General features: G+C 43.4%; 3 protein-coding genes across 3 annotated transcripts; 2 read left to right on the plus strand and 1 right to left on the minus strand.

Annotated features, from left to right (window-relative positions):
- The first annotated feature begins 260 nt into the window (after positions 1-260).
- Positions 261-3,989, plus strand: atp5f1b (ATP synthase F1 subunit beta). Its single transcript, XM_077024716.1, has 10 exons — positions 261-420; positions 1,155-1,328; positions 1,464-1,638; positions 1,745-1,866; positions 2,059-2,243; positions 2,340-2,498; positions 2,580-2,702; positions 2,796-3,008; positions 3,368-3,569; positions 3,705-3,989. Exons 1-10 carry the CDS (start codon positions 315-317, stop codon positions 3,800-3,802), a joined length of 1,557 nt encoding a protein of 518 aa, XP_076880831.1. The 5' UTR covers positions 261-314; the 3' UTR covers positions 3,803-3,989.
- Positions 3,990-6,049: 2,060 nt separating this feature from the next.
- LOC143528816 (retinol dehydrogenase 7-like) lies at positions 6,050-10,399 on the minus strand. Its single transcript, XM_077024717.1, has 5 exons — positions 10,228-10,399; positions 8,409-8,723; positions 7,620-7,878; positions 7,330-7,493; positions 6,050-7,096 (listed from the first exon to the last, which is right to left on the minus strand). The coding sequence occupies exons 2-5, from the start codon at positions 8,719-8,721 to the stop codon at positions 6,873-6,875; spliced, it is 960 nt and encodes a 319-aa protein (XP_076880832.1). The 5' UTR covers positions 8,722-8,723; positions 10,228-10,399; the 3' UTR covers positions 6,050-6,872.
- Positions 10,400-12,562: 2,163 nt separating this feature from the next.
- Positions 12,563-23,278, plus strand: abcb11b (ATP-binding cassette, sub-family B (MDR/TAP), member 11b). Its single transcript, XM_077024718.1, has 28 exons — positions 12,563-12,666; positions 12,860-12,878; positions 13,150-13,179; positions 13,255-13,312; positions 13,466-13,710; positions 14,044-14,131; positions 14,318-14,451; positions 14,556-14,727; positions 14,845-14,969; positions 15,267-15,441; positions 15,632-15,745; positions 15,919-16,029; positions 16,909-17,034; positions 17,278-17,481; positions 17,659-17,829; positions 18,019-18,220; positions 18,315-18,393; positions 18,615-18,744; positions 19,352-19,519; positions 19,622-19,726; positions 19,887-20,048; positions 20,149-20,352; positions 20,562-20,803; positions 20,953-21,109; positions 21,307-21,504; positions 21,648-21,854; positions 22,614-22,760; positions 22,888-23,278. The coding sequence occupies exons 1-28, from the start codon at positions 12,591-12,593 to the stop codon at positions 23,086-23,088; spliced, it is 4,050 nt and encodes a 1,349-aa protein (XP_076880833.1). The 5' UTR covers positions 12,563-12,590; the 3' UTR covers positions 23,089-23,278.
- The last annotated feature ends 1,672 nt before the right edge of the window (positions 23,279-24,950 follow it).

The raw sequence follows: 24,950 nt of genomic DNA on the forward strand, positions 1-24,950 counted from the left end.
ATCTTCCTTTAACACTTTAATATCACAATAAAGCATACATGGAGTTTTGTACAGGCTATTTGTTTTTTCAGGTCGTCACATGCTCAAAATGTAACAGAGTGTTTTGACACTATTGTTATTCAAGAAGTCAGGACGAAGCACGAAAATCAAGATCACAAATTGAAATACCAACAGAACAAGCCAGCATGGCTTCTGTTCCTTTCTGTCCTAAGGACGCATGCGCATTCACGACGCATGCGCAGTGCGCGGCGTAAGCTGGTCGTATTTAAGCGTGCAGGAGCCGCCGTCCCGTTCCACCTTCAGCCATTTTGAAGATGTTAGGCGCTGTCGGACGCTGCTGCACGGGAGCTTTGCAGGCTCTGAAGCCCGGGGTTACTCCCCTGAAGGCAATCACCGGAGCTCCAGCAGCGCTATTTTCACGTAAGCTATAGACGTGTTGTTGTTTTTTTGTTGGAAAATTGTTTGCTTTTTGTTTCTGCAAATCAATGGCGCTGTCACGACGAGGCTGGTCAAATGGCAGCATGCAGGCGGCGCGAACAGGCCGCAAACTTCTACCAATGAGACGTTTATGTTAGGGGTTTTTCTTATTTAACCGCGATATGTGGGTTAATTTAATAAGAAAAATGGTCCCTCATCAATGTACATGTGTTTGTAGCAACAGTAAACGGCGGCTGACGTGAATGCGACAATGACCTTTACATGTCACGGGGAAGTGGCCGGTATTCGACGCCTGCCGACCGGGCGAATGGCTCGTTTTGCGTTTCGAGACGGCTGTGGTGGTGAAAAGCGAAACATGGACCCTGAACGAGATTAAAAACTCTCAAAGTCGACACAGACGTCGTAGTTATTCTCTTTTCAGTTAGCTGGGTAGCTACTAGGCCTAAAGGAGTCCTGCACTGTTGCTATGAGTTGTGAAGCTAGGTGGCTAGCTAGGTTAACCAGCTAACGTCCTGACCTCGGGACTCTCATAACAATAAATGGGAGTTATAAAATTGCATTTTGATATACGTTTTACACACGAGTGCCTTTTAAGGTAGTCTTTTATCAAAGTGCAAAATAACGTGTTCGTTTTTCAGTTAGTTGGTAGCGAGAGGTGAAACGGGACAAAGTGGATGCACACGCGTCGGTTAACAGGGTCGTCTTTGGTTTTCCAGGCCGGGATTATGTGGCTCCTGCTGCGGCGGCAGCCACGGCCAACGGACGCATCGTCGCGGTCATTGGTGCCGTGGTCGACGTCCAGTTCGACGAGGGCCTTCCCCCGATCCTGAATGCCCTGGAAGTGGCCGGCCGTGACACCAGGCTCGTCCTGGAGGTCGCCCAGCACCTTGGTAGGTACAGATCTCGCTCAGCCAAGTTTGAATTTCCACATGCACCGAAGAATCATTGTAATGAAGACTTGTTGATTGTAAACAAGTGTAATTGTGTGTGATGCATACATGAATTTGCATTGTTTTGTTTGTCAGGGGAGAACACTGTCCGCACCATTGCCATGGATGGTACAGAAGGTCTGGTGCGTGGCCAGAAGGTTTTGGACACTGGGGCACCCATTAGAATTCCTGTCGGCCCTGAAACATTGGGCAGGATTATGAATGTCATTGGTGAGCCCATTGATGAGAGAGGACCAATCACCACAAAGATGTAAGCACGATTAGTTCTGCCCCTTTTCTGGTGTCTTTGAAGTAGTTGAATTTGATGATTCACATTATATGGTCTTTGCAATGCAGTAAAGTGTCTTTGTGTCTAGGACCGCTCCCATCCATGCTGAGGCCCCTGAGTTCACAGACATGAGTGTGGAACAGGAGATTCTGGTGACTGGAATCAAGGTGGTCGACCTCCTTGCTCCCTATGCCAAGGGTGGAAAAATTGGTACGAGTCATACAATATTAGTTTTATACATCCTACTGAAGGATAATCCTCGCTTGTTAATGTGAGATGGACTTGAGTGGATAAATTGTTGGAGTGGTATTGGATTCTTATTGTCTTTATTTTTAAATGACATGCTACTTTTTACAAATTTCAATTATGCATGACTTGACCCCTGTTATGTCCCTCCTGCAGGTCTGTTTGGTGGTGCTGGTGTAGGAAAAACTGTCTTGATTATGGAGTTGATCAACAATGTGGCTAAAGCCCATGGTGGTTACTCTGTGTTTGCTGGTGTTGGGGAGAGGACCCGTGAGGGGAACGATCTCTACCATGAGATGATTGAGTCTGGTGTCATCAACCTGAAGGACACCACCTCCAAGGTAACTGACTCCTTGTCCCGTCTCCTTGGTCTGTGCTTAGCAGTCACTTGCCCTTGAGGGACACCATAGCTAACTGATTTTTGTTTGCTTCTGCAGGTCGCGCTGGTTTACGGACAGATGAACGAGCCCCCTGGTGCTCGTGCCCGCGTGGCTCTGACCGGACTCACCGTTGCTGAATATTTCCGTGACCAAGAGGGACAGGATGTGCTGCTCTTCATCGACAACATCTTCCGCTTCACCCAGGCTGGATCAGAGGTCCTGACTGACCAGGCCTTTGCATAGTGTCTTTAGTCAGTATAGTCAGCGACTGTACTCATAATGTTCTGTTGACTTCAGGTGTCTGCTCTGCTGGGACGTATCCCCTCTGCTGTGGGTTATCAGCCAACCCTGGCCACTGACATGGGTACCATGCAGGAGAGAATCACCACCACTAAGAAAGGCTCAATCACATCTGTACAGGTTTGTACCAGCCCCTTAGTAAACTGAGTATTGGGTATTAATCAGCGTTTCACATCGCTGAACAGTGGTTTTGTATGAATTGCTTGTCTTTAGGCCATCTATGTGCCTGCTGATGATCTGACTGACCCCGCCCCTGCCACCACCTTTGCCCACTTGGATGCCACCACCGTGTTGTCCCGTGCTATTGCCGAGCTTGGCATCTACCCCGCTGTGGATCCCCTGGACTCCACCTCCCGTATCATGGACCCCAACATTGTGGGTGCTGAGCATTATGATGTTGCCCGAGGAGTCCAGAAGATCCTTCAGGTGTGTGGGGAGAAGGTTTAACTCTGTTCTTCAGTTAGTTTCTGTGCAGCTCGTGCATCTGTCTGGGGAATCTGGGAATCCTAGCTTCCGGCGCCGTCGCGAGTGGCTGCCTTTTCCAGTAGCTCCGTCTTTGTGTGTCTTGGTTTTTCCTCTTTTCTCGAGTTTCTTTAAACTTTATTTGTTGTCTCAGGCTTTTACGCACTACCTTTTTTTTTCTTTCAGGAATTTCCCTCTGGGATCAATAAAGTATCTATCTGTCGGCGCGCACTCGTTTAAACCGTTTTTAATCCTCCGTGTTGTATTAATGAGCTTGTTTTTATCTTTGATTTACATATAGCTTTTCTTGGTTTTCTTTGCAGGACTACAAGTCTCTGCAGGATATCATTGCCATCTTGGGAATGGACGAGTTGTCTGAGGAGGACAAGCTGACTGTAGCTCGTGCCCGTAAGATCCAGCGTTTCCTCTCGCAGCCCTTCCAGGTGGCCGAGGTCTTCACGGGGCACTTGGGCAAGCTCGTGCCGCTCAAGGAAACAATCAAAGGCTTCAAGAGCATTCTTGGAGGTTTGTCAGTCATTTCCTTTCGTGTTTTAATGTTTCCTTGTTCTCCATGTGTTTGTATGAAACAACCATGGAACTGTAGCTGGCCCGTTTGGCTCTATATTGCTAACTGTGGTGTTGGGTTTTGTTTTTAAACAGGTGAGTACGATGCCTTGCCTGAGCAGGCGTTCTACATGGTAGGCCCTATCGAAGAGGTTGTCCAGAAGGCTGAGAAACTGGCCGAAGAGCATTCATAAAACAAGTTTGTCGTACAAACGTGTTGGTCAGGGTTGAGAAAACTGAGATGGAACCGGAGGAGCACTTGGTTTGTAAAGTCACATTCTTAAAACAATTAAACAATTGTACCTGTATTGTCAGTCATCCGAAAGTTGTATTTAATGTTTCCACTTCATGAGGATGGAAATAAATCTGTCTTACCATGTAGTGTCCTGTGTGTTGCATCGACTAATTAAAGTTGGCCAAATGTTTGCTGGTGTTGCAAAGAATTGAAAAATAAAACTAATGTCATCCACTCAATATTCCATATTTAGCTGTGTATTGAAGAATGGCAACACTGTTGAAGTTTCGGTGGGGGTGTCCAAGCTGGAATAACTGGACCTTTTGCAATCCGCTATAAAGCTTTGTTTTTAAGTAAGAACAATTTGGATTAAAATGGGCATTAAATGGCAGTTTAAATATGCAAGGTTGCCTTCTAAAAGGGGGGTAATTTTTAAGAATATCCCAGCAGCATCCAGACATCAAGCCCCAGTTTCCTTGATGCTTTTCCAAATTGCATATTGGAACTACAAAAAACTGACATGAGAATTCTGGAAACAGTATGGTTAAGTCTGTCTGGTACATTTATCTTCAGTATTAAGTGTTGAGGTGGTTAGGTTCTGTTTTATTTATGTATGGTCTGTTTAGGTTCCCTGTTAATGCCCTGAGATGAACAAAATGATTTTAATGATTCTGGGCTTGTTATGGAAGGGCACTATAGGGTTGCTTGCCATTAGTCTGCTTATTCAGTCTGTGTGCATCATATTTCATATTCATTACTGTTGCCATGGCCACAATGGACAGTCAACTTTAAGATCATTTGTGAAGACTGCCTTAACAAATTCTAGTTATACAAAAGCGAAAGCAAAAGAACAACTCATTATTGGCAATGCAATAATCTTGTGGCAGGTTGCATTTTGTCCACAGGGTGGTGCTGTCGTCACCCATACTGTAGGGCGTGCTGTTGGATAGTTTTGAGAGCAGTATTAATGACTAATTTTTTTCCTGGCACTGGTACAGCAGTACCTATTATCACCTACAGATATTTCTGGTAGGGAGGTGACTATTGCAGTTTAGCTGGATTATTTACAGGAATGTTGAGGGCAGAAATTGCTCTTGGCTCCTGTATACTGAACTGAGACATGCAATTGTATTATGATCTCGAGAACACTGAAAATCCAAACCATTAGTAGGTCAAAATGGCTAATTAGTCATTCTGTGGTAGCTCGTTGTGACCAATCATTAAATCAGCTATCCTGCGTTAACATTCGCTTCAGCTTTAAGGTCAAAGTCACACATCACCGTAGCCCTTGTCATTAATATCCCTGGAGCTTCAGGATTGCTCCTAGCAAGTGAAATATAAGTTCACATTCAATCTGGGCAGATCTTGTGTAGCAGAACTCAAAACATTCTGACATTCTAAGCACATTTATTCTAGTATTGCAATTTAGTTTTGTGGTCATTGTGTATATTTGTAGGTTATTAATGATTGATTTTAAGTAGACTACTACATGGACATCCCACCTCATGAATGTTGAGTCATTACTTTGAAACAGTGTGGAACCGTCAGGGCCCTCTACGCTCTCTCAGACTCAGAGGGCCTAAAATATTCTTAAAACATAAATATATATAATTTATCCAATTTTTTAATCTACTTACAGTTTGACAATCGACATTAAACAATTACAGAAATATAAGCAAATAAATTATTCAACCGTGTCTATTCAATCTGTGTTTGAAGGTGAGAGTTTAAGTTAAGTGTGAGCCTGTCTCCCCCTATCAGGACTGTGATGCCAGCTGTTCGTTTACAGAGGGCCATGCCTTTATAATTCAGCGCAATACCAGTTTCAAATGACAGCAAAATTGACCAATATTGATCATATTTTCCCTCTTGGTGGGCGGGCTTAACTGTATGATAATTTCCGCCCGCTGTGGCGACTCTAGCTGTTGTTAGTGTACCACCGCTAGCTAGTTTCGATTCAGTCCTTTGATGCCCTCACGCGCGTTGTTTACATATTCCGCTTCCGAGGAACACGGAGCTGTGAACCTTATTTTGTTTGGAAACTTATTTTGCTTAAGAAGTTATGTAGTACAGATATTATTGTTTATTGCATTTCTAAAGCTGTACTGTCGTCTCAGTTTTTTTTATTTTATTTATTGCAGTTAATTAGGAAAGGAAACAATTTTTTTACATTTGTAACTGCGGCAAGGAGGCAGCGAGAGGCGTGTTCAGTTGTGGTGAGTCTTTATTTTCCATGGCAACGGGATGGCACACGCAGTGAGTGAAAAAGTAAAAAAAAAAGATAACTGCAAACAGCAGAGACAAAGCAGACGAAATCCTTGTGGTGGTGATGAAGCAGTGGTCTCACGTGTGCTCAACATGTTGGGGAGACACGCAGTACTGGAACAGAGAGCCTGTGCATAAACAGGAGCAAATCTACTGGGATACATACACATACACACTGTGGGTGGGTGTGTGAGCCTGTCCGTCCTCCGGGGTGCCAAGCACACCTCAACATTATGAAGTTAAGGCACTGATGGATAGAATTTGATCCATTTATGCCCCAATATTGGCTATACTGTAGAAATCGCTTCTTCTATGAGACTTTTTGCTTTGCTGCTGCGTAGTTTCTGCAGGGATTTGGTACTGTAAGTGGAAAGAGTTGATTCTTAATGTGGCATGAGCACTTGCTGTCTCTCAACATGGACATCATAATGTACGAGAAAGAGACCATCATGACAACTTAGGAATAAATAAAAGCCAAAACATAAGATGCAAAATTCAGTGGAGGATTGACAAAGAAAATTTAAATGAAGATTATGTAAAGGTGTAAATAACATTTTGTTTCAGGAAATTAGTACACTACGTATAAGGGCTGGGATTTCTTTTAGGTTAATGCTTTCCTAAAAATTTAAGCAGACATTCCACCATACACAGCTGTGGCATAATGTCAAATCCAGTGTGCTGTATAACGAGGGAAAAATACAAAACTGTTAATGAGCACTTAAAGACTACAGTGTATTCACCACCAGGAACGGGCCGAGAGGCACCTAGATGACCGCCTTGGCTGGTCTAACTCTGTCTTTCAGCAAGATGTAGTCAGAAACACAGGTTGGGACATAGGACAGGGGCAGCCAGAAGAATTTTGCGTCCCAGCCGGGAGAGTAACGGGTCCGCGGGTTCACAGCAGAGACGGCGTGTTCCATGCAACTCACAACTTTCATCAAGTCACCGTCTGCAAACTTGCTGAGTTTCTCTTTTGTGAGCGTCTCCACTGCACAGCAAAAAATCAAGCAAATCAATATGTTACTTATTTTCAGATCTGTTAAAAACGAATGTACTATATAAAATATGCCCCAAATTTGTTTAAAAAATATTAAAAGTTGAATATATTTTACTTTATTGCAAGGCACTGGATAATCGACTGTTTCATGCAGCCCTACTAGCTACTGAAACAAATTGTACTGTCAGTCATACAGACCTTGGGTTATATAACTGTATTCGTACCTTGGCTTATAAAACCGTCTCCATAGTCCTGCCTAGTCTCTTTTGGCATTTTCTCCCAAAGCATTTTAACATTTTGGATTACACAGTCTGAGTCAGTCACCATGGTCTTGAAGAAACCGGGTTCGATACACAGTACTTTCACTCCAAACGCGTGCATGCACCTCCTGAAACACATCAAAAGCATTTTACTCAAATGAACAAGGACTCTGAGCGAGGAGTTCAAAGTTGAAAGATGACTCTTTGAATCATCTATGCAGTGTTGATCAGATTCCTTCCTGATGTCCTTCTACCTGAGGCTGTCATTGAATCCTTCCACGCCATATTTAGACACGCAGTACGGTCCCCCAACTGCACTGATCCTCCCAAACACGCTGGACACGTTGACGACACGACCCCTGGCTTGCTTGATGAGTGGGAGGACACTTAGAGTCACCCCAATGACTCCATCCAAGTTGACCTCCAGCATCCCCTTGTAGTCCTTCAGGGTCATCCAATCACAGCAACCCGAGGGTACCGACACGCCTGCATTATTGACCACGGCCCACAGACCTACCAATCACAGTGTCATTAATGTATGCAATTCTACACCCAATATAGTCTCTTTAGAATTAATGTATAATTATGCTAGAAATTCATTTAATATACCATGGCTGCAGAAAAAAGCAAATGCTTAATATAAACTTAAAAACAATATTAAAACATTAAGTATCAACTCATTAGCATAAAGCCACAGAAACATTAAACAAAACAAAAACACTGCTCCTGAGGTTTCAGATGATGTGCAGAATCACTGTAGAACACTAGAGACAGTGTGTGTCTCTCTCTCCCTCTCTCTCTCTCTCACACACACACACACACACACAAATGTGAGGACCTACCAAAAATGCACATATATAATTCCAACCAAACAAAAGGTAAAGATAATTTGATCTGTGCTAGTGTTCACCAGGCATTTGCTGGTGAATTGATTTTACTTGTTAACCAATTAAGGGAGGAGTTTTGCACGGTTAAGGCACTGTAGTGTTCATTTGACTAGTGAGATATGAAATATATTTAATGTATATTAAATTAGTATGCACCTTTTTGCCCTACTAGATCCTTGATGAACCCTGCAGCCTTGTCAATGCTTTCAGGCTTCCGGACGTCCAGGGAGATCGTGGACATCCTGGAGGAGCAGGACTTCTTCAGCTCATCTTCTCCCTTCGCTGTGAAGCATGCTGCCAAAACACGGAAGCCCTTCTCGTCCAAATGGCGGGCTAGAAGGTTTCCGAAGCCGGAGTCACAGCCAGTGATGTACACATACTTGTTGTTTCTGTCTGGAACTCTCTCCAGCTCACGGTACCAGCGTACTACATAGTACAGCACGACCAGCGCCAGCAGGTACATCCACATGACTGCCACGAAGAACAGAGCAGTTATAATGCTGCTGGAATTTGCACAAGGATGTATTTGCATGCAGCATTACTAATGACTATCAGGATATTACAGGTTTATATGATGTAACATCCTGTGGTGTGGGCTTGTCCTAACTCCCATCAGTGCTCATGGAAGTCACAAAGGTTTGAACGTAGGCCCTTCAGAAGATTTATTTCTTCAGATATACCACAAACACACAGCATACCACAAATATATTCCAAAAAGCTGTTAATAAATCGTTTAAGACAATAGTTTAGGTTTATGTAATGACATTTAAAGTTTGGTTATTTGCAAATCAATACTTGTGTGGTAATTTCCAGGTTTTGAAGCAGTGCCTTCCTTCTAACTCTGCAGGCCTAATCTAAGCAGTGCAGCGCCCCCTCTCAGACGTTAGAACGTCATTAGAAATAAACAACCCAAAACATGCAGAAACTAGTGATGGGAATTTCGGCTCTTTTTAGGGAGCCGGATCTTTTGGCTCATCTCCTCATAAAGAGTCGGCTCATTCGGCGAACGTAATTTGTTGACCGGGGGGGGGGGGTCTTAGAGGGGAACCGGCTCGGTCTTAGAGGGGAACCAGCTCTCGTCGTTCACTTAAAAGAGCCAGCTCTTTGAACCGGTTCGTTCGCGACCGACACATCACTAGCAGCAACGGTTCAGTTTCTATTCGGAAATGGCACACAGACGTGGTCTACGAACGTTAAGAAATCCGTCAACGTTGTCAGAATAGTTGAAGGTTAGCTCCTGTTTTATAGACATTCCGATAGCAAAGCAGAATATATTCCATGAACGTTACGAAAACGTGACACACGTTATCTTTAACGAACATTCAAGTTAATGTTTCCTAAGCTCAAGGGTGTGAACGGTCTTTCGGACTCGTAGATAAGTGGACAGAGATCCTTGAAGTTAGACTGGGGCCACTTCCAAACGTCAACAGGGAGGGAATATTTGATAAAACAAACGTATTTGTACTATACTGCTAAAAAAGCACAAAAATATATCGCACTGCTTGGCTTCTTTAATGCCTTTTAAATAGTTCTTCGTGAGTTTTCAACATGTAAAAATGCAGCCCGTCATAGGCTAAACAAATCCACAAACACGTTTAACTATCTAGTTAGTAGATAAGTTAGACGATATAAACATCTGTATAAACGTGCATTTATGTCATAAAAGCTCTTCTGTCGGGATGTGTACTGACCATTTTAGTTCGGTTGTAAATATGTCACTTTCAATGCTAGGCGAACCAGAACGAAAGAAAAGTGCAATGCATTATTTTCTGCGTTGGTTCGGCCCAAAGGAACCGAATTTCAAAAACAAAAGTGTCCTGAAAAGAGTGTTAGAGCTTCAAGGTAATTACATATGAACAGATTGAGAGCAACTAATAATCAAACTACTTCTACAAAAGTTGACACTGTGTAATTACGTAGCAAAGTTGCAAAGTAATTAATTTGCAAAGTAGTTTCTGCGTTAAAAACCGCCTACCTGCAGTAGCTCTGCGATGAGCGACAAATCAGGCCGTTTAGAGAGTGCCAGAGAAATCTTGCTAGTGTGCTTGAAATATCCTGCGTACTATCAGTCAAGCCAATCCATGCTGTGATAACCTCAAACGTGTCCCGGAAAAGCAGTTACAAGTTACCACCCCGACTTGTTTGAGCAGAAGAAAACCACTTCAAATAATTTCTATAGGTTATGGGTGTAACCAATAACAAAATCATATTGTCAAATTATATCACTTTCTAATGATCTCTGTGGAGAATTATATTTTAATGGCATTACATTTTACTAGTATTACATTACTAATCAATTGCATTACTAATCAACTGATTTGCATTCAAATTCCTTACAGATAACAAAGAGTTATGGTACATGCAAAGATGTGGAGTTATAGAAAATGGGAACTTAGAAAGCAGCATCTGTGAGCAGGAGGACGAAACTGTATCAGAGAGGAAGTCTGGGACCCCGACCCTGGGTCTCTTACAGCAGTTCGGGAAAGTACAGAATGACCTCATCTTGATAGTGGACCAAGTGATTATGGTACATGTAGCAAGTGGTTCATGTTTTGGGTGGAGTAACAGGATATACGTGACGGTTTCGAATGTTAAACTTTAGATCCTACTCCCTGGTAGAGGAGCACACTGTGCTGTAAGATCTCCTGAGATATCTTGGTTTTAATAAAAGGTCAAAAGACATAAGACTGGTGTTGTTTTCTTTTGCATCAGCAAACACGCTGTGCTAGGTAGGAGGAGAACAAAGCGGAACGTCTCATACATACTTTACATTAAGTTCATGTTTGAGAAGAAAAGGAGTTACTAAGCATGTTAGGCATTTCAAATAAGAGATGTTAAGAGTGTGTCTACCAAGGAACGTTGCAGAGAAAATACTATTTGTCATATTATGTTAATGTTATTTATCATTTTACTGGCAGGTCATTTTAGTGGCAGGTAACTTTGAGCCTAGTGGTGACAGTGATTTGCAAAACCTCCAGCAACTCGGCTGTGCGTGATACACACTTCCAGTGCAACACCCACTACCCTGCTGCTAGCAGCTCAGAGTCAGTGCTGTGTTTGAGAATAGACCACCCAAATAATATCCAGGCAGTAGCAAAGTATGGTTGTCAAGTTGAGTATGACAATCAATGAGCTACAGTCTTAAACCATTCAGGTGTTAATGCTGAAATGCATCAATATGACAGGTGTATCTCTGTGAGTTTGAAAACATTACACATCATATAAAAAGATATAATCGCAATATAAAATATGGAAAGACCTTTGACATGAAGCATCCGTTTTACACAGTGCCCCTACTTGGATGCTACTAGGTCACCCTTGTGGAAAATGTTATATGTGAGTCATTAACTGTGAGTGTGAGTAAGTTACAAGCCAGATCCATGTGGTGATTTTGCATCTAAAGACGCTACAACATGGGGTGGAGAAACAGCCTGTTCTGTGCTGCCCAGCAAGTCAGCGGATGAGTCGCTATAGTGGGAAGTGATTCTTCCAGCCCACCGCATTTAACGGCAAGAAGATAATGCTTACACTTTTGTAAGTGCGCGCACATGCACACACACACACACACACACACAGACCCACACACACACAGACCCACACACACTTGTAACAGGTAACAGTGTTTTTGTTCTCATTTGGACAAGCATGTCTCTCTGCAGTCGAATACCAGTTTAATGTTATAGGTGCAGCAGCGCTGGTGTGCACAGAGCTGGTGTGCACAGAGCTGGTGTGCACAGAGCTGGTGTCCACGGTGTGCACAAGCTGGACAACACAGGGGTTCAATGACCTCCCAAACATTTACCTTGCATTAAAGTTAACTCTGACACAGGAGGATTTGTCTGAATGTCTTTAGCATATACTTCTACGATATTACTGTGTTAAAGCAGAGCTAAAAATGTTTAATATAGGTTACTGCAGAGTACATAATGCAAATCTAATTCCAGTTGTAGCATCAAGGTTTAGATGCAGTACAAACATGGAACCTGGGGTGCAATGACCTGCTTCCACAGTATTTACATATGATGGTCATTCACCCCTATTTACAGAACAAACCTGCAGGACACTTACCCCTCAAAGCTGGACCAACCACAACATGGCCAATAGTGCACACACACACACACACACACACACACACACACACACACACACACACACACACACACACACACACAAACACACACACACAGAGTCAGCTCTTGATAACTTCTTACGAGATGACTACTGTAGGTGTACTCTAGGGAAAGACATTAGTCCTGAGTGATCTGGAGCTGATATCTGATGTTTTCCTGCAGAAACACTGACGTGACATTGTGACATTGATGCTAAAGAAGAATCACCATGCCAGGCTCTGTGAAGCTTCGCAACATCAAGACGTTTGGACAGGAAAATGCTGCCTATGAGGTTTCTAAAGAAGGTGAGGGATAAGCTTGGTGTGTGGTATAATGTATATATAAAACCATATATATATATATATATATATATATATATATATATATATATATATATATATATATATATATATATATATATATATACCACATATGATCAGTCTACATTAAATGTATACAGTCTACATCTTTTTATTAATATATTATTTTAAATTTCAGAACGAAATGCAGATTACATGTAAGTTTTCCTTTCTTCCAATTTGTGGTTTGAAAACAGTAATTTCAAATTAAAATCACTCATTTAAAAGAAATGTAAAAAACATTTGTGTTCCACATTAGGTTGTTGCATTGTTATACACAGAGGCCTAAACTAAAGTTCCATTCTGATGGACAATAATGTTTCTCTAACTGGATTAATCTCATGTAAGGCTAGTGCCTGATATCATGACTTTTTATACTGATATGATTATTTAAGCAATGCTGAACACTGATTTTATGTCTCATCACAGAACAATCAACTCTTCTAAAAAAGAGAAGAAGTAAGTTATTATTCTGTTTTTGCTACAAAATGCTTGTCAGGATGATGTGAACACTAATATTTTGCTTTTTCACAGACTCATAGCAGAACAGAAGAAGCAAGAAGCTGTTATTCGTATTGGGTTCTTTCAACTGGTAATGATTTCAAGATTGATGGTTAAAATAGTGAAAATAAAAATTTGTAGTTGTATCATAATCGTAAAGATACGCTTCACTACAATGTATTAAAACAAATACGTCTATTTAAAAGTAATCTTTCAAGTTTCTCATAACGTTCCTGCTGCACAGTTTCGTTTCGCCTGTCGGCGGGAGATCTGGATGATGGTCGGTGGGAGTGTGTGCGCCGTGCTGCACGGATCTGCGCAGCCTCTCATGCTGCTGGTGTTTGGGCTGCTAACGGACACGTTCATCGAGTACGACATCGAACTCAACGAGCTCCAGGACCCGGGGAAGCACTGCATCAACAACACCATACAGTGGCGGAACCTAACAGCTGAGGAGAACCTGTCGTTGAACATGACCAGAGTCTGCGGGTACCGACGCATCACTTTTCAAATTGGAACATGCCATAGGAATTGTTTCCATTAAAAACTATTTTCGATAGAAGGAGACTATTTATTTAAGGGCGTTGTGTCTTCGGTTTATGTCCCAGTCCTACGAAGTCACACCTCACTAATAACCACACAAACCGTTACAAAATTTATTAATTCATTAGTGAAATAAAGCGCTTCCCTCAGGGTTATGTGTTAATTTTAATATTGTGTTAATATTACCCATCTTGTTATTAATAATGCATGCAAAAATACAAGCTCTAGATTCTAAAAACTATTTAAATAAATATATAACACCATTTCCATTTTCTGTAGGGTTTTAGATATAGAATATGAGATGACAAATTTTGCTTATTACTATGTTGGCATTGGAGTTGCTGTCTTCATCCTGGGATACTTACAGGTAAGTCATCAGTGTTTGAGAATGGAAAATGCAGTCATTATTACTGTATGGGGACACAGTTTATACGCAGTACTGGAGTTTTTCCTAATTGCATAGCACTGTGACTGTAGCACTCTAACGAGACATTACCAGACGATCACAGTGTGAATGATGCACACTGCACATGTTGTGGATGTTTTGGCCCAGATTTCCCTGTGGGTCACATCTGCTGCCCGGCAGATTCAGCTCATCCGCAGGTTGTACTTCAGCAAGGTCATGAGGATGGAGATCGGCTGGTTTGACTTGAACTCTGTGGGAGAGCTCAATACACGCATGTCAGAGTAAGACAAGCATGCCTACACACACACACACACACACACACACACACACACACACACACACTGTAGAATGGTTCACTTATATCTCCATCTGACCTGCACCACAGTGACATCAATAAGCTAAATGATGCCATAGCGGACCAAGTAGGGATCTTCATCCAGCGCTTCACAACCTTCATATGCGGCTTCTTCATTGGCTTCGTGAAGGGCTGGAAGCTGACACTGGTCATCATCTCCGCGTCTCCTCTCATCGGTGTGGGAGCCGCTCTCATGGCATTGGTACGTTCTGTTTTCGGGATAGGCAACGTGTCGGCCGTTAGCGGGTCGCTAAAGATCTGCCCATCGGTGTCCGTCTGAAAGGCGGCTGATTGTGTCATGTGTGCTGGTTTTTGTCAGTTTGTGTCTAAGCTGACCGGCCGGGAGTTACAGGCGTATGCCAAGGCAGGAGCTGTGGCAGACGAGGTCTTATCCTCCATCCGAACTGTGGCAGCCTTTGGAGGAGAGAAGAAAGAGGTGCAGAGGTGAGCTTCCTGTTCTACTTACAGCTGTTTATCAGTTCCTCTAAGTAGTTAACTCTTAAGTAGGAGTTTTACCGAACTCAACAAAAGCTATGCCATTAATCCTTGAGAGGATGCCTTTAACAGTAAATTACTTATATAATCGTTAAGCATCTTCCTTCTGTAACATGAGCTTCAGTTAATGCACCAGAATATCTTGATTAATATCCTTTAGGAGATTGAGTGTCTTATTGTTACACTTTAGTAGTTGAGCCTCTCTTTTGTCGTTCCCATCTCTTGGGTTCCTTGCCTCTCTTTCAGATATGATCACAACCTGATCTCAGCTCAACGCTGGGGCATTCGGAAAGGTCTCATCATGGGATTCTTCACTGGCTATTTGTGGCTCATTATATTCCTTTGTTATGCACTGGCTTTTTGGTATGGCTCCAGTCTCGTGGTGGACACGCTAGAGTACAGCCCTGGGACACTTCTGCAGGTACCACACGCACACACACACACACACACACACACACACACGACACTGATACAGGTACCACAGTACACTGCTGCAGGACTCTTTGCAAACAAACACACACACACACACACATACAGCACTGCGGTACCCTGGAAAAGCACACACAGGCATGGACTTTGTGGGCATGGCTGTGTTCGTCCTTGTCTTGTAGGTCTTCTTTGGCGTGCTCATCGCAGCGTTGAACCTGGGGCAGGCCTCTCCCTGTCTGGAGGCCTTCGCAGCCGGCCGGGGTGCTGCCACCATCATCTTCGAGACCATCGACCGCGTAAGAGCTCATCCTCCGATACACTGCAGTCCGTAAGGAACCTGTAGAGAGAAGCTGCTGTTGCGTTGCGGTCTTTGGAGACAGACTGATTCTTCCTGAGCATGCTATTGGAAGTTTTTACACATCTTTCTGATCTCCACAAGAACATTAAAATGCACACGTCTTATTTGTAGGAGCCAAAGATAGACTGTCTCTCTGAGGCTGGATACAAGCTGGACAGAGTGAAAGGAGATATAGAGTTCCACAATGTGACCTTCAACTACCCGTCCAGACCAGAAGTGAAGGTAAAACCATTTAGACACGGACCAGAAAACTCCTCTGAAGCAACTGTGGTTCTGAATTCTGGGGTTAAAGCTGATTTCTATAGCTGAGGTTTAAAACTAAGTTTACACACTGAATTCTAAAGCTGAATTCCCGAGCTTTATTCTGATGCTGAATTCTACACCTGAATTCTAAACTCTAAAGCTGACTACTGATGTTGAGTTTTTGCTAATTAATTTGATTGTAGTTCCATGGAAGTGATTTGATAACTGCTGGTATAGAGCTTAATGTGATTTCATAACTGCTGGTATAGAGCTTAACAGCACATAGATCTGTAACTATACATGCATCAGAACTTTAATTACATTAACCATCATTAACTATCTTAAATTGTAACAAACTTTATTGTTAACTTATTGGTATCACATATGCAACCAAAGCGACTGGCAACAGTCATTTCACTGGTTATTTTGCAATGCATGGAAACATAAAGATAAACATTCATGATACAACATAGATGATCTGCTGTAACAAAATCCTACACAACATAACTGATCTTCCGTAACAAAGCCCTACATAACGTAGCTTATCTTCCGTAACAAAGCCCTACACAACGTAGCTCATCTGCAGTAACAAAGCCCTACACATCATAGCAGGCTAGTGTGCAGGAATACATGTTGCTTGGCAACGGTCCAGTCTAAGTCCTGATGCCAAACTATTTGAGTTTGGGGGACACAAACTATTCAATAAACAAAAAATCAGAATTTGTTGCCACGTATTACTGTTAACTAATAATTGACTGCTTGTAGAACGGTTGTATAAATGCATTATCACACTCAAGATTACGCTAATATTCCGAATAACGGCACTCCCCCGTGTGTGATATTGCTTAACTATCACAGATCTTGGATGAGCTGAATGTGCAGGTGAAGTCTGGAGAGACCACAGCGTTTGTGGGGCCAAGTGGAGCAGGGAAGAGCACAGCTGTACAGCTCATCCAGCGCTTCTACGACCCCAGAGAGGGCATGGTGAGACGCCGGGGCCCTTGGGGCCCTCAGGGCCATAGAGCTTGCAGTGTGCTTCTGGGTTGAGTGGGAGCAGCTTCACATTGCCTGGGGAGATTTCCTCAGCCTGATACGTAAAAGTTTTACTTTACTGCTTCTTTCATGGTTCAAATCATTTTGGAATTTTGTCATGACGATTTGATTCCTGAAAACCCAGGTGTTCCGGCTCATTCCAGCCGCTACGGTCTTTCTCCGTATCTGTTTCAGGTCACTCTGGACGGTCATGACATCCGGGGTCTGAATATCCAGTGGCTTCGCTCACTCATCGGCATTGTGGAGCAGGAGCCAGTGCTGTTCGCCACCACCATCGCCGAGAATATTCGCTACGGTCGTCCTGGCGTCTCCCATGATGATATAGTCAAGGCTGCCCAAGAGGCAAACGCATACAACTTCATCATGGACTTACCACAGGTAAGATGTTACCTGAGTGTCTTACTTTGTTTTGCCCACACATAACAGACAGTGTACACAGGCCTGACAATAATATGGCAGAAACATTTGTGCTTTCTGAGGAGATACATCTGTTTATTTGTCATAACTGAACTTCTTCTTTGTTAATGTCTGTTTTTCTCTCTGCTGTGGTGTCAGAAATTTGACACGCTGGTTGGAGAGGGTGGCGGCCAGATGAGTGGCGGGCAGAAACAGCGAATCGCAATCGCTCGAGCGCTGGTGCGCAATCCCAGAATCCTTCTGCTGGACATGGCTACGTCAGCACTGGACAACGAGAGTGAAGCTGTTGTACAAGAGGCCCTAGATAAGGTGAGAAATCACAAGCACACACACACACACACACACACACACACACACACACACACACACCCGCACACACACACTTCACAGCATGACCTGTCTTTGTTCATATACATTTTGAATGATCCTGGCAGGGTGAAGAGTAGCCAAAGTGCTTGTGGGTGTCTAGTAACATAGATCGCTGTGTATATGATGAAGGTCCGTAGGGGTCGCACCACCATTACCATTGCCCACCGTCTGTCGACGATAAAGAACGCAGATGTGATCGTTGGATTTGAGCACGGGCGAGCCGTTGAGCGCGGGAAACACGACGCGCTGATGGACAGAAAAGGCGTCTACTTTACCCTCGTCACCCTGCAGAGCCAAGGGGATAAAGCCCTCAACCAGAAGGCCCAAGAGAGTATGTCACACACACACACACACACACACACACACACACACACACCCAAGTCAGATTCTAAATCTACAATTCTAACCTGTTTTTCGGTCCTCAGTGTTAAGGGAGGCTGACGGAGACACCGATGCAGAGCGGAAGAGTCTTTCTCGTGCTGGAAGCTACAGGGCAAGCTTGAGGTATTCAAACCATGCAAACTCATGTAGATCTGACCAATACAGATTACAGACAGTGGCTTCTGAGTCCAACAGGATAGCCACTATGTGCAACAGGCAGCAGAAACAGATACATTTGTGGACTAGCAGGTCATTTAGATTTGGGGTGGAACCAAGGAAGATGTTGCATTCTGTCCTGATGTTGAGCTGGTTATGGGTGATTGATTGATTGTGTCTCTCTGCAGGGCGTCCATTCATCAGAGGTCTCGATCACAGTTATCCAATGTTATTCCAGAATCCACAGTGTCAATTGTTGGTGAACTGGGTCCCAGCTCTTACTCGGAATCTTACGTGTCTCGAGAGGCCAGGGAAAAGGTCAGGGCTCACAAAATAATTTAAACATACAAAAACAGTTGGCCAGTCGTATTCCTCAAGCTCACTTTTTTCTAGAACTCATTCTAGATTCACAGAAACCTTCGACTCTTTGAACCACAGTCAGACAGCTGGCTTTTCTAAATGTGTGCACGTGTGATAGGAGGACATAACACATCACACTTCAATTGCTGTGAGAGGGTTTGTGTCCACTCGGTGGACAGCACTTGTATAGCAATCTGGCCCACCATGACATTGCTTCTAAAGCAAAACAACTAAACAAATCCGCTGTCCATAAAAATCCATATTTTTACTGACCTTTCTGTTTTGTCACATTACAAAGCACATATTCCTCTATCTGAAAAAGTGTCTGTAGCTGACAACTGATTCTTTCCTGTTCACAAGACTGAAATAAATAACAGAAAGTTACTTTCTCCCAGAAGATATTTGACAAATTATGTCAGCAGACTTCACATGAAGACCTCCATGCCCTGCGCAATGCAAGCCATCCCTGCTAGCAGGATGTGGCAGCCATGGAGACGGTCCTGAGGTTGTCTTGTCTCTCAGGTGACAGCATTTGGTCCTTATTTGTTGGTTGTGCTGTGCACAGGATGCAGTTGCTGAAGATGAGGATGAGGAGGTGGAACCAGCCCCTCTTGCCCGTATTCTGAAGTACAACGCCCCCGAATGGCCTTACATGGTGTTCGGATCTATCGGAGCAGCTGTGAACGGAGGTGTCAATCCGGTGTACTCTCTCCTCTTCAGCCAGATCCTGGCGGTATGCCCGTCTCCTGGACCACTCCCATTTAGACAGGGTGTGAACATTGACCCTTTTGGTGTTAATGGTGGAATCTGATATATGTCACTTTCCTACATGCAGACATTCTCAATGTCTGACCCTGTTGCTCAGAGGAGGGAGATTGATGGAATCTGTGTGTTCTTTGTGGTGGTTGGTCTGATCTCCTTCTTCACACAAATGCTGCAGGTAAGCAATAGGCTTTTAAAATTTTTATTCTAATTGCCATAATAAAATAATTTCTGATCACGAATCATGCAACATCACGATAATAATTTTTTCCTCTAATTTTTCGCCTGGACATCATCTGTTCATGTTTCTGACTCTGATGATGTCCCCCTATTCTCAGGGATATTCGTTTTCTAAGTCGGGCGAGCTGCTGACTCGTAGACTGAGGTGCCTGGGTTTTCATGCCATGCTAGGCCAGGAGATCGGCTGGTTTGATGACCACAGGAACAGCCCTGGTGCTCTGACCACAAGACTTGCCACAGATGCTTCGCAAGTCCAGGGAGTGAATGAGAGGCACCAAACCTGAACATTATACGGCATCAAACCTGGACCTCCCGCTGAGGTTAATCCATCGAGGGTTAACTAGGTCTTCTTCTTGGCAGGCCACTGGCTCGCAGATTGGAATGATTGTGAACTCCCTGACCAACATTGGCGTCGCCATCATCATCTCATTCTACTTTAGCTGGAAGCTCAGCCTTGTCATCATGTGTTTCCTGCCCTTCCTCGCCCTCTCTGGAGGCTTCCAGGCCAAGATGCTCACCGGCTTCGCAAAGCAGGACAAACAAGCCATGGAAGCAGCTGGCCAGGTGGAGTCTGAATGACCAATCTCTTGCACAAAGGTTGACGTTTTATGTCATTATCAGGCATTATATTATTTTTGACATTTTTATTTTACGCTGAAGAGACTCCATTCAGGAAAAATGACAAGCTCATCAGAAGGAAGATAAAATTTTTGTTTATGTGTTAAATGCCTGATTCAGATGGTTCTAGTCTTTCTTCTTTGGTCTGGTTGCAGATTTCTGGTGAGGCGCTGAACAATATCCGCACTATTGCTGGTCTGGGGAAGGAGCGGCATTTCGTGGAGATGTACGAGGCCCAACTACATGCCCCGTACAATGCTGCTCTAAAGAAGGCTAATGTGTACGGTGCCTGTTATGGTTTTGCCCAATGTGTTGTCTTTATGGCAAACTCCGCGTCCTATCGGTTTGGCGGATTCTTGGTCCGCCATGAGGGTCTGCATTTTAGTTTGGTTTTCAGGTGAGTGGGAATTAAGATTAAGTACCCTTAGGAGCAAGTGCTCATCAAATCAATTTCAAGTATACTTTGGTGAACATAAGCTGTTGGGTAAATGCTTGAATGTGGACTATATTGAGAAGGTGTGAAAATGTCTCTGTCTCCCATGGCAGGGTCATCTCTGCCATTGTGACCAGTGGGACAGCCTTAGGTAAGGCGTCCTCCTACACGCCTGACTATGCCAAAGCCAAGATCTCTGCAGCCCGATTCTTCCAGCTGCTGGACCGTGTTCCCAAAATCAGCGTCTACAGTGACAAGGGGGAGAAATGGGTGATTAGAAATAACAATTAAAAAAAATAAACAACAACAACAACAAAACTTACAGAGAAAGGATATAAGAAACATAAAATATAGATAACATATAGCTAAGGATAACAAAATATTGTACAATATTAGACATTCTATATTTGGTCAGTGTTTAGTGTTCTGAGATTTTTGTTAATCTCTGAATCTCTCTGGACTTCCAGAATGATTTTAAAGGTGAGATTGAGTTTGTAGATTGTAAGTTCACCTACCCGAGCCGGCCAGACATCCAGGTTTTGAACGGGCTTACGGTGAAGGTGAAGCCTGGTCAGACTCTCGCCTTCGTGGGCAGCAGCGGCTGTGGGAAGAGTACCAGTGTCCAACTGCTCGAGAGGTTTTACGACCCAGACTTTGGGAAAGTGGTGAGACAACATTAATGCGCAGTAGACACTGATACAGAGATTGGATGACATTTGTTACTTTATTCCTGCCTGCTCTTACTCTTCCTATTACTTTCCATGATTGGATGAGGAATGACTAATTCAAGTTTTCTGTTGTTATCCAGCAAATCGATGGCCATAATTCTACGAAAGTCAATGTTCCATTCCTACGATCCAAGATTGGGATTGTTTCCCAGGAGCCAATCCTGTTCGACTGTAGCATTGCAGAGAACATTCGATATGGAGACAACCAGAAAGAGCTCAGCATGAATGACGTCATCTCTGCAGCCAAGAAGGCCCAGCTCCATGATTTTGTCATGTCTCTTCCTGAGGTAATGATGGTTACCTTTGTGAGCTACACACGTGATTAGTTTGCAGAATGTGTTGCTAGTTTGGGACCCTGTGAACCACTGAAACACCAAAGGCTGCTGACAACTGTCAAGGTTTCCTGTGCTTGGTGACGCGGTTCTCATGGCCCCACGCTGCTTTGGTTTGGTTTCGTTTCTCCTCCCTTGACTCATGTTGGCAGATTCCTGCACTTCACTCGCACCTGTGTATTTATACCCCTCTTGCTTCTTGTTCTTTGAGGTTGACTGTTGTGTTTTCTGTTGTTCTCATCTTATGTTTCTAATTTTGCTTTCCTGTGGTTTCTTTGCATTTTGTTTGACTTCTGGATTTATGACTGTGACTATGACTTTGATTCTGGATTTACTCCCAGTAAACATTTCAGGATTTACTTCATCCTTGCTCTTCATCATTTTAGGAACCTTTCACCATGATAATATTTTTATTCTAAAAATAGATTTGTTTGAGAATTACAACACCTCAATTCCATACAAACAAAGGTTTTCGCACCCAGTTACGAGAGAGCACTGATCAGACCATATGCCAGTTCCCAAACACACTTGAATCAGTAATCAAGAACCCACATGTTCAGCGGTGCAGTAAACTGGGACGGACCAAAACCGTGAACCACCTGGAGGGACACGAGGACCTGGCTGGGCAACACATGGCCCATGTCTACAACAGAGCAGGATGGGGTTCACTTCATGCTGAGTAATTTTCTTTTACCTTTGTTTCTACATGTTCAGAAGTACGACACAAACGTGGGTTCGCAAGGTTCCCAGCTGTCGCGGGGCCAGAAGCAGCGTATCGCCATCGCCAGAGCAATCATCCGTGATCCCAAAATACTGTTGCTAGATGAGGCTACATCGGCCCTGGATACAGAGAGCGAAAAGGTGAGGGGAAAACGATGCTGCGAAAAGGAGAGAAAGGGCTGCGGTGTCTTCAGCGCGCTTTACCAGCTCAGACTTTGTGTTTTGTGTTCCCTTCTCTCTCTCTCATGCTGCCTGTTTGTGGAGACAGACCGTACAGGAGGCGTTAGATAAAGCGAGGGAGGGCCGCACCTGTATCGTCATAGCCCATCGCCTCTCCACCATCCAGAACTCCAACATCATAGCAGTGATGTCACGAGGTTATGTGATTGAGAAGGGCACACATGATCAGCTCATGGCACTGCAGGGAGCTTATTACAAGCTGGTCACAACTGGAGCACCAATCAGCTAACGGCCTGCCTTGGAGCCAGCTACTGAATGTTTTATATGAATTACAAATCTGTAACACTGGCGAAAATGATTCATGGTCGTTAAACCAGAAAGCTGTCTGACCCTGAAATCTTCTAATTTAATTTTAACAAGTAATGAATGTATGTTAAGTATCACTGCTGTTCGAATGTTGCTTTTGTTCACACGTTGTACAGTCGGCTGTTAATAAAGATTTGATTTTAACATATATGCCATCATGACCTGTCTTATAGAGGGATTTGGTTTGATTTAGTGATTAATCTTAAAAATAATGACATAGGAATTTATTACACATTAAAATATGTCAATAAGAGTGAAATCAGAGACAAGAGACATAATTCTTCTTCATGTTTGTTTTATGTGACATTATTAGAGACACAGAGGAAGACGGACAGGGTGTTGGGGACGAGAGGGTAATGAAGCACATTTATATAATGGCTGGTCTGATTCCAGAAAATACTTCATATACACACATATTAATATCATTGAACAGGTTTGTAAGAAGCAACAAGCAAGTGAAATGATTTCTAAACAGGTGCATTCCTACTGCTGATCTCTCTCTCTCATCTCTCATATATATATATATATGTGTGTGTGTGTGTGTGTGTGTGTGTGTGTGTGTATCATTATGATGTGTGGACATAGGGGTGTAAAGTTTGTAAAGTTAAATTTGAGGCAACCTTTCAATACCCAGCCTGAATCTATCAAGTTATGAACCTTTGTAATATGTATCTGCTCGACATTAATGGTTGAAAGCGTTAATTTGTGTTCATATTCCTTTATATGACACACAAAATAATAATAAGAAAAACGTATACCATTGCGCCATTTTACATGCACCTTAAAATATTGTAGATGTCATGAAGGGAACAAGGGGAGTAGTGAACGAGACATAAACATAGTCCAGGCCTAAATGCATTTTTAAAAGACAAAACAAAAAAAAACGAAAAAAAAAACACTATGACTAAAACTAGGAAACAACTTAAAGGAAACAAAAGGAATGTATTTTGCAATTGCTCAGTCATTCCATCTGACTGGTGAAGCAAAGGTGCAGTTGTCCCAGTAAGCCTGAATATACATCACTGATTAATTACCCTTACCTCCATCCCATAGCATACACATGATTAGCAGAGTGGCTAATCGGGAGATTCGGGAGGATTCCCGATGGGCTGGCTCATGTCAGTCTCTAGTTTGGGCCGATTGGGAGGGAAAAATAATTTTGGGCCGTATTTGGACATGAAACTCCCGGGCTGAAAATGTGTCCCACTCCGGCCCTGCATGGTAGAGATTAGCCTGCGTCTACCTGTGATGGCTCATGTTGCCTGTGGGAAGCTCAAAGTCTTCCTTCTGACCGACAAGCTTGTCTATTATCCGACTTGTTTCCTCAAAAAAGGTTTCAGTTGCTCTGATGTTTTGGGCGGCTATGATCCGTGCTACAATCACGGCGATGATGCTTTGAGACTGGCACGCGTTGTGAACCACCCGGTGTCGAACCTTTTTGTTTGGTTCCGTGATTAAGAACCCCGCCTTCAACGGTGGGCCAGGACTGGAGCTCCTCTCCTTCACGTTACGACGCAAATAAGTGGCGTACAGCTGGATAAGACGCGCTAATGCCGTTCTGTAGGAGAGCCGCAGAGATTCAGCAGAGCCCTTTGGTACTGATCGTAGACGGATACCGTGGATCCGGACGTGTAGGTGAATCGCTGCCCCATTGATCCACTGTTTCAGAGCATTTGAGTTCAGGTTATGCTCACGAGTCATACTCTCATAGTGTTCAATAAGCGCATGTTTCAGTTTCTGGTCATAGATCTCCGTTAGTTCTGCCAGGCCCTCACTGTCCCTCAC

This window comes from Brachyhypopomus gauderio, chromosome 12 (genome assembly GCF_052324685.1).
Source record: "Brachyhypopomus gauderio isolate BG-103 chromosome 12, BGAUD_0.2, whole genome shotgun sequence".
Taxonomy (NCBI): Eukaryota; Metazoa; Chordata; class Actinopteri; order Gymnotiformes; family Hypopomidae; genus Brachyhypopomus; species Brachyhypopomus gauderio.

Coding starts and splice junctions, on each gene's coding strand:
- atp5f1b (XM_077024716.1), top strand. CDS start 315: ATGTTAGGCGCTGTCGGACGCTGCTGCACGGGAGCTTTGCAGGCTCTG. Junction 2,499..2,579: donor TCACCCAGGCTGGATCAGAG/GTCCTGACTGAC, acceptor TGTTGACTTCAG/GTGTCTGCTCTGCTGGGACG. Junction 3,009..3,367: donor GAGTCCAGAAGATCCTTCAG/GTGTGTGGGGAG, acceptor TTTTCTTTGCAG/GACTACAAGTCTCTGCAGGA.
- LOC143528816 (XM_077024717.1), bottom strand. CDS start 8,721: ATGTGGATGTACCTGCTGGCGCTGGTCGTGCTGTACTATGTAGTACGC. Junction 7,879..8,408: donor GGATCTAGTAGGGCAAAAAG/GTGCATACTAAT, acceptor TGTGATTGGTAG/GTCTGTGGGCCGTGGTCAAT. Junction 7,097..7,329: donor AGACGGTTTTATAAGCCAAG/GTACGAATACAG, acceptor TTTGCTGTGCAG/TGGAGACGCTCACAAAAGAG.
- abcb11b (XM_077024718.1), top strand. CDS start 12,591: ATGCCAGGCTCTGTGAAGCTTCGCAACATCAAGACGTTTGGACAGGAA. Junction 18,221..18,314: donor CAACCAGAAGGCCCAAGAGA/GTATGTCACACA, acceptor TTCGGTCCTCAG/TGTTAAGGGAGGCTGACGGA. Junction 19,727..19,886: donor TCTTCACACAAATGCTGCAG/GTAAGCAATAGG, acceptor CCCTATTCTCAG/GGATATTCGTTTTCTAAGTC.